The sequence below is a fragment of the Opisthorchis viverrini genome (genome assembly GCF_000715545.1).
Source record: "Opisthorchis viverrini unplaced genomic scaffold opera_v5_603, whole genome shotgun sequence".
Lineage (NCBI taxonomy): Eukaryota > Metazoa > Platyhelminthes > Trematoda > Opisthorchiida > Opisthorchiidae > Opisthorchis > Opisthorchis viverrini.
The window spans coordinates 94,826-103,874 of record NW_008752265.1 but is presented as its reverse complement, the minus strand read 5'-3'; the positions used below and the strand labels follow the sequence as shown (position 1 = coordinate 103,874).

The 9,049-nt window shown below is 41.9% G+C and overlaps 2 protein-coding genes across 2 annotated transcripts in view; one reads left to right on the top strand and one right to left on the bottom strand.

The window, feature by feature from the left end:
• The window catches only part of T265_11826 (hypothetical protein), a gene marked incomplete at both ends in the record, with an annotated part of 16,998 nt that extends 8,627 nt beyond the window's left edge, over positions 1–8,371 (bottom strand). The window contains one exon of the mRNA XM_009178606.1: positions 8,205–8,371. Coding sequence (XP_009176870.1) covers positions 8,205–8,371 — 167 coding nt within the window. The remainder of the gene's footprint in view (positions 1–8,204) is intronic.
• The window catches only part of T265_15559 (hypothetical protein), a gene marked incomplete at both ends in the record, with an annotated part of 47,771 nt that overhangs the window by 25,102 nt on the left and 13,620 nt on the right, over positions 1–9,049 (top strand). The window contains 4 exons of the mRNA XM_009178605.1: positions 2,008–2,098; positions 3,205–3,284; positions 4,780–4,930; positions 8,110–8,346. Coding sequence (XP_009176869.1) covers positions 2,008–2,098; positions 3,205–3,284; positions 4,780–4,930; positions 8,110–8,346 — 559 coding nt within the window. The remainder of the gene's footprint in view (positions 1–2,007; positions 2,099–3,204; positions 3,285–4,779; positions 4,931–8,109; positions 8,347–9,049) is intronic.

Genomic DNA, 9,049 nt, shown 5'->3' with positions numbered 1-9,049 from the left:
TATACAGCTGGTTAAGCTCAACGTGAGAAGCTCAGCTTTGTGGAACAGCTTGGTTTACTTCTTCACCGCTTTTGTCAAAAGCTCAGTTCACACAAAAGGAAATTTGTGAAATTCGCGCCGCCGGTGATTTCCAGCAAGGATGTGCCAGCTCTATAGCGATTCTAAGATTTTCAGCATATACCGACTTTTTTTTCAAAATCGGATCTTTTTATTCCATAATCTCCTTCATAATAATAATAATAATAATAATAATAATAATAATAATAATAATAATACGATCGTTCAGCTGTAAGACCCGGTGCCTAGCTGCCATGCCACCTGGAGGAAGCACGAGGGCTAGGATACCGCCAGGTTGCCCAGGCCTAGACAGGGGAAGTCGAGAGGCAGAGGTCAGGTTCGAACCACGAACCTTTCGGTGAGTGAGTTCGCGCTCTACCCACTTGGGACATCTCGTCCCCTGGGGAGCAGTCCTTGGGGAGTCATCTGTTAGGGATAGAACAACAAGTCTCGTGACCTTTCGGTCAGTGAGTTCGCGCTCTACCCACTTGGGACATCTCGTCCCCTGGGGAGCAGTCCTTGGGGAGTCATCTGTTAGGGATAGAACAACTCACAAGTCTCGTGGGCATTCCTTATGAGAAGCCAGTACTCGAGAAAGCAAGCAGCACGTAATCACATGGGGCATATCGCGCGATTGACAATGGACTAGAGTATCGTGATGTATAAATTTCAGTTGATCACCGTCGACGATCGCATCAATGCTGTGTTTGAATGGTGCAATTGTTTGTTACCGGTTCGGATCTCCTCTGATATTTGTGCGAAGTGCAAAACTGATGCTTCCTAACAGGGATGAAATAACCGTACAGCATAGATTCACTGCTGTGTAGATTAAGTTAACGGAAAATGGGTGAAATTTTCTTGGTTTATACTATACAATAATATATTTCTAGTAGTACACTATAAATGAGACAACATTGGGTGTAATGATGTGAGTGTCATGCAACCTTCTTACACGTTTCTGTAATTTACAGTGGAAAATTGTCCAATGTGAGACACTTGGTATGATCAGAAGTGATCACGTCCCAACTCAGCAAATCCGCGCCTAATTTTGTGCGTTTCTCTCATGCTTGCCTGTAGTTTGATGTGCCGTCACTCCCTGGATCATGTTATCTATTAGAGACCGCTTTTCCTCCAAGTTTACGAAGGAATCTGTTTCAACTTTTGAGATTCGCTCATCCCCATTCCCTACGTACTGTGTAAGCGGAGACTACTTGTTGATATTTCTATTAAGGGTGGAGCTTATCGATCAAAGAGGCAAGTCGGAGTTATTCAGAAGAAGTTTTGATAGTGAAGATGGAATCCCCCTTGAGGAGGAGGTCAGTGATATTCACCCTGAGGACAAGACACCGGGGTAAGGGCATTTCGACTTTTCTTATGGGTGGTATCTCTCTGCAGGAATTTCACACTGAATTACCGCTGGCAAAGCCGTCAGTGGGTTCTTTTCGGGGGGATGATTGTCCTATGGTGCGAATACTCTTGGGAGCAGGTTGCAGCAATTACATAAAGGCATGGTATGAGCAGTCCAACCATTTGCTATCGTCCATTTATGTGTAGTCCATTTGCCAATAATTGCGAGGTTCATGAGGAGTGGTTTTCATAATGATTTGGGACAATAATTTGTGACGCCCTACGACGACCCATGTCTCTGGCTTTGTCCTACTTGAGGTCCATCAGGTGGGCTCAGTCCCCGAGATTCCGTCAACTTTATGTTCAACCTGAAGGCGAAGTGCACCAAATCGGACAGCTGCACTCATTTGCATACTAATTTGTTTTTTCACTCGGGACTCACTTGAAGCCCAGCTAAATCTCCCGTCTGGGATGTTTTCAGGATGCCTTACTCTCAAATACTGTCAAATACTGTTGGCAGATATTTTGTCATGTAACGGCTCTAGTGTTTGTATATAAGTTCGATCCGTCTTTCGGTCGCTGAAAACTTCTTTTTTCCACTAGGTATTACTTAATTCCTCAAAACGATTACATGATAGAATGTTGCGCGCTTGTTTGCAAACGCGTCTACTGTTCTTCGAGAGCAACACTTCAGGTGAGTTACTAGCATCTTGGTACTTCTTCCTTCACTCAAGTCTGTACAGGAAGTTGATCGTTCTTTGACTGCTATGCCCAATAAGAATGACTTTTTAGTTTTAGACCTTTGTGTTTATGCTATGATACCATGATCTCCTTCGAGATTTTGCTGGTCTGAGTTTTGATGTATAATTGGATTTTGGCTGGTGCAAATTCCTAGGTTCCTGGATAGCAGTTCATCAACATCGTTCGAGATTTGCTTTCCATCGATATTTGACTGACGGAGTGCACACTTTGGAGGAAAGACCATGTAGAGGCGCCTCGCTGTATGAGACACGTAGTCCCCTCCCAATACAATTGTATAGTGGAGGTTACATCATAAAGTGGCTTACAGCCATCACTTAAGCTCTTAAGGCGTTGCAGGCTGGATCGATAAAGGAGGACTAGATTCAACTACTATGTTCGGTCCCCCAACTTCGGAGTCCCATGACGTTGTACGCTCTGTATGAGTGATCGCAGTCTACGTCGGCTCTTCGACGGACTACTCAGACTTAATGGATGATATTCAGCAGTTCTGTGATCCAGTCATTAGATATAGCTTTCTGATTTCGGTTATTACAACGGACAATGATGATGATGATCTCCTTCGTATAGTGCAATTCATGTCAAGAATGTCATCAGTATTCTAGACAAAGTAAAAATCCTCCAGATAGTCAAAAATGCTGATTAGACTGGTAAGGCCGACTTTAATGCGATTCTGATACACTTGGCTGCAATGGACAAAGAAAGACTTATGTATGGCTGTGCGAATCATCCGGGTGTTGATAATAGTCAACCTCTGATATCTTTCACATCTAATACCTCTCTAGCACGAAGTTGACGCATGGTGTTATTGATATCTCAGTAGAGAGAGAAAACTTATTGAACATTTGTCTTGGGCAACTTCATATGTCTTCCACAGCAGTCTTAGAATGTTTGTAAAACTATTCCATCCTGAAACCACGTGTTGGGTGTGACCCACCCCAAAACTTACCTTACAAGGTGCAGCTAACTGCACATTGCTCTTGATTGGATATAACTGAATGCAGCGCCACAAAAACAGATTCTTCTTGTCTTCACTTTTAGGTCGTATACTTAACCGGTTTTCCAAAGACATCGGTCAGGTTGATGATTATTTGCCTGTAACAATACATGATTTTCTTCAGGTGAGTTAGAAATTTCTAAATGTTTTGTGACCAACATTGGGTTTTCTCTTGTCAGTGGACGTAACTCCTATTATTTTGTAGGAATTCAGACCAACTCTGGATTGAGTCCGACCGAAATACTCATTTACTGTATTGAGATCTTGGAGTTAAATCACAATCTTTTTTTTAAAAAAGTGAATCGTTGCCACCACGTTTCAGACAATACCATAGCTTTCTTGAATGGTTAAAACATTTTCAGTGGATAACTACCTTGTAAGTAAGCAGAACCTTTCAGCGGTCACCAACCAGACAACTGAAATTATGGAGAACAGAAGCTGGGCTGTCGATGGAATAGTTCCTCAGAGGTTGTTACCTGTTTGCTGCGTAGCCTCCGTCAGTTTCACGATTTCGAACTAATTGGGACAGTTCTATACCTTTCTCGGTTTGACTGTGGACTTAACGGCTGTGTTATTCAGCATTCTTTCGAAGAGAGGTTACCATGTGGAAGAAGCTTGATGACCTTTATCCTTGGTGGATTTTGCACTAAGTGAGGAAGTTTACTGTGGACGGTACATTAGACTACGGGCGCAATTTCGGGACGTTCGCTTGACCTGAATTACGAAGGCAGTGTTACCAATGTTCTTTTGGATGATGTGTTGCGGCACTGTGTAGTAACTTGTCGAAGTCGCAAGATTGTCAGTATCTCGGTTCAGTTAGCCAGAACTGATACATTTTGTGAACTTATCATTCGTATCCAGCTTCTGATCACTAACTTACTTCATCTTTCTGGCTTTCCGGTATCATCTCCTGGGGTCTCTGTAACCGTTTACACGTAGCATCAAATCCATTCCCCCTCCCGAAAGGTTCGTGGTATAAAGCCTGTACGTTCACATTCACTCAGTGACCTTATTTGGAGTGTCGTACACTTGAGCGATATTTCTTTGGTGATGATGTTTTCCTTGGTTAGTGTTCATAGTTCAATAGTAAAAACAGTTGAAAAAACTGTTGCACAATGGAAGTAAGAAGGCTGTCATACATAAATGATATTCCCCTGCTCTAGATTCAATACTCTTGAGGATCACTAATATCATCCAAAGCAATACACCAGTAATAAATACTGGTGCTCAACTGTCATTCCTAATGAAGAGTGGAAAGATGGAAGAACAAAAACAGGTACTTATCACAGACAGCCTCATGAACCTGTGAAAAACAATCAGGAACTTTTGGCGATGTGATGAACCGACCTGACTTGTAAATTGTGAAGATGAACGCATCTTTGAGGATTTACTCTAGGGTTAAAATGCACATTTACTTAGCCATGTGTTCATTCTGTTTGCTTTTTTAGCATTTCTATGCATGCTTTGAAGCACTTCTTAAAAGCGCTATGCATTTGTTCCTGGGGTTTCTTTTCAAACTCCGGTAGTCCCATCGCAACTAGGTGTTTCGCCTAATTCTCATCATCTTCCAGTTTGACTTGCTTTAATTCATAATCCAGCTTATTCGTTTCATTCTCCAGTGTTTCTTCCTGGTGATCAGCTCGGGTGTGGTGACGATTATTTCGAGCTACTGGCTGATAATTCCCACTGCTCCACTCCTAGTTTTGTTCTACCTCACACGAAAATACTACTTGCGCGCTTCCAGGGATCTGAAACGAATGGAATCTGTGGGTGAGTTCGTTGTTTTATATCGTCCTGATTGGCCCGCATCTTAAGGTGTGTATCCATCTCATTGTTTGAGAATGGCCCCCATAAATCGACCACAAAAGGTGTTTTGATAGAAAAGTCTTTGGCAAGAATTTGCGATTAGGATACCACGTCGCTGAAACCCTTCCTCCCTCTCAAGTATTCTCAAGTTGCCTTTACACAGCTCTGCTGTGACTTGGCGTGTATATTATATTCCATTAGAGCGCACTCGCGGACTGTGCTTACCCGTAAACCAGAGCCGGTCGGTCCTGGGACTATCACGTGCAGAACTTGGAGCCCATGACTTGATAAATTGATAATTATCGTTTCTGCGGTGAGGATTGTGTGTAGTCTGTAGGTCATATAGCCATTGAATTTCGTCGCATAGGCTGACTTAACTCAACCTTGTCAAAAACCTCATTTATACAGCATTTCAAGTCTATAAGTGATACTTTCCCTTATGTTGTCAAAGACCATGAGATATGCCTGTACTGGACAGAGAAAGTGCAGTTTAAATGCTCTGGTATCCACGTATCAACATTTGAATTTTGATTACTTTTACCCTATTTATTTGTTATGCACGTCGTGCAATATTATTGTTGCCATTGGAACTCTGTTTTTCAATGCGTACTGTTTAAAGTGCTCAGCTTGGGTAGTTTAGGGCTCATTCGAGAGCAAGCTCTCACCTTGCCTTGTATTCCAAGGGAAGCAATCAGACATTTTTGACAACACACTATTTGAATGCACATCTGTTACACAATGAGTTTGTATTTTATGAGCAAATTTTGTGAATTCAGGTTTGGATTTCCTGTTGCGAGCTGAATATTATTTTTAGTGGAAAAACCTACTAAAACACTCAGCAGAATGCAGTATTTGGATCTCTTGGATGCTTTGGACTTGATTTTGCCATATGAACTTTGACGATGCAAGTTCGTGGAACACGTTTTAATGACGACCACCCTACACAACACCTCTGTTGTCGGTCAATTCAAACTGCAAAATGGAATGCGTTGCCTGAAAGATTTATGGACAACCACACAGGGGAATTCATGAAATGTTCAATATCCACATCCCTGTCTTGAGAGTAGAGATTTGGTAATAGCTATCATATCCGAACTTCCGTGACTGTCGTGCTCGGTAGTGCACCGCTATACCTTGTTAGCGGTCACCCTCAGCTTCATATCCTATTCACATAATAGCCTGCATGCTCTCATTATGGTCATAGTGTACGCTCAGGTGAGCTTTAATCTCGATTTATCAGTAATCCAATGCATTAATCCACACATTCCGCTTACAGGCAATGATGTTTCTTGTGACGAAAATAACTTTGTGAGGTGCAAAATTAAAGTGCCTGTTGCTGTCGATTTGGCTGACATACCATAGAAAATTGAACCAGAGCAAGCCCACCTCTTCATAGTCATTATGCATGAAAAACGATGTTCATCTGTTGAACGAAGCATTCATTTGCATACAATTTCGCTGATAGCCTACTAGGCAAATGCGGTCCCTGAGTTTTCCTCAATTTTTTTAATCTTACCCAGGGGCCGGTTGCTACCTGTATTGCGTGTACAACTCGTTTGCATAGCAAATCAGTGTGTGAATGTGAAATTTGAACGAGTCACAAATTCAACTCTGATTTACGATGTACATAAACCGGATGTGTATCGCATAGACTATCTCACAAACCTCTTGGACTGTCATTCAAAATGCCGGAATTGTCGTCCATTATCCATAGTGGGAGTAGATAATCATATGTACAGTCAAACTGGAGATGAGCAACACTTTAAGCAAAATAATTAAGAATATTCGTTTTCAAAACCCAAAATATATTTACATTGAGTAGCCGGATAGCGATTTGCATTGAAGACCGTTTAGTAAAGTTGTGAAGTTCCGTCACTTTGGCTGCACAGGTGTCATTGCACATTTGTGAATATATTCAACGTGATGTTTTGTTTTAACGCGTCACATCCCGAACACCCGCTGACTCGGGAGTGCCCTCTCACCTCATCAAATCCGTGGGCACAACTTATAGCTGTACCTACTCCATCTCTCCTACCGATGAGTGTTGGTTCTCTGTGATTCACGTGGTCGTGGAAAACTAATCGCCTCGTCCAAGTATTCATCATATCTTCAGACTGCTGACGACGATTCTGTCGTACTGGTCTCTAGAATTACTAACCTGCGGCCGCCACAAATGTACACTGAAGAAGATTGCTATATGACCTTTATTTCGACCTGCCTAAAGTCGAATGGTCCATCCAGTTTTGTCTGTTACATACTGTCTTTGTTTTAACTGTTTGGTTCACGGTGATTATATATATATATATATATATATATATNTTCTGTTTGTTTCTCTGTGTTTATATATATATATATATATATATATATATATATATATATATATATGGGATAGCCAAACACTTGGTTAAGCTGTCCCATACATCTGGAGATTACCAATTCAAGTTTCTGTGCACGAATCGAATGATTCGAGTAATTGGACGGATGACCAATATCACTGCATCAAGTGATTCCCAGGGATGTAAGATAACTCCGTCAATCACAGAGGGATACATTGTTACTCAATTGAATACGAACGGATTAGGGTCGCTTCAACATCTCTATTTGTAGGTTAAAAATGGAAAAGCAATGAAAAACGAGTTCGTTATTTGATCCAAATCAACATTGTGACTGGTATAATTGGCTTCTTTTGATGTTTAGGTAGCCGTGTTTCATCTCTTGCTAGGTTACAAAAACCGAATTCGCTTCTATTGGTTACGTTGATCGCCTTGCAAACGTTTTTCTCAAACAGTCACCGGTTGTACTCTTAGAAAAGAGATGCTCGGAGAGCAGTGCAGAGTATTTGACAGCCAGTTCGTTGCGGAGGTACTTCGTTAGATTGTGCATATTATTGTTTCGCTTTCTGCTGTCTGAGGATCCATCTCAAGGCGATTTTGCTTTATTTCTGCCCATTTTGGCAGTTGTAAATGACACCACTAAGGAGGACACGAGCGAGGCACCTTCTGAATCTTGTTGACAGCATGGCCCGTTGCCGTTTAATCTTTCACGGTGTTTGTCTTTCGAACAAAGTTTTACGGGGTCCGTGTTTCTACTTTGCGCCACCCGAGGAAAACACATCTTATTTGCTTTCCTTTCATCGTTCACAGCAAGGAGTCCCGTTTTTTCTTGGGTGAATATCACTCTTCAAGGCCTGCCGTGCATTCGAGCAGCTAGGTGCGAAGAATACCAAATACGTACTTACAACGACTTGGTCGATGAACACACAAGCATCTTCTTCATGAATATTGCAGCTGCACGTTGGTTATCCGTTCGGTTGGATTTGCTGTGTGCTATGTTCATTGCATGTACAGTCGCTGTTTGTCTCTTGTTGGGCATATTCTCCAGTAAGTCTTTCAATTTGTCAGACATTATTCAAGTTTTGCCTTATCCCGGGAAATCACAAGTATTCTATGGACGTGTTCTGTTTATTTTTGGGTAACTACTAGGAAGTTTCTCTTGCTTGTACAGTTAAGTTTCCAAAGAGTCTTTGTGGAGGCTAAGATACAGTGAGATGGGTGCGATGCCACGGGATCTGAAAGTTGTAGCTTATGGAACTTGTCCTTTGAGGTAGGTTGTACTGTGGCCGACATCCATCAGTGATGTAACAATGGATAAACCGTGCGAGTAGCCTGTGGTTATTGACCAAGCTCCGCACCGCGCCTTGATGGAGAGTGAATTCTATGGAGAAAATTGTGGAACTGCTTTGCAGTGTTCTATTACTATGGTGTATTGGTCACTGAATATTCAGAAAAGTTCTAGACGGCGCGTGAGAATGCTCCGTTTTTAAAGACCATGTGCACATGGGTTGCTTACTTTTCGGTCTGGTGACTTGTAACTGCTTAGTTCGCGTCCGCCAATAAATGACTTCTCAGCGGATGTCTTTCCTCCTTCCACCTATACCTTTTTCGTTTGATAGTGAAAAACTTTCCTAAACCGGAGTGGTTCGTATTACATACGTCTTTTAGTTGGGTGTTTAAAAAGAGTGGGTTATGTTACACTGGCTAGTATGAAGCATACCGTTTTCTTCCAATGCCACTTAGATATTCC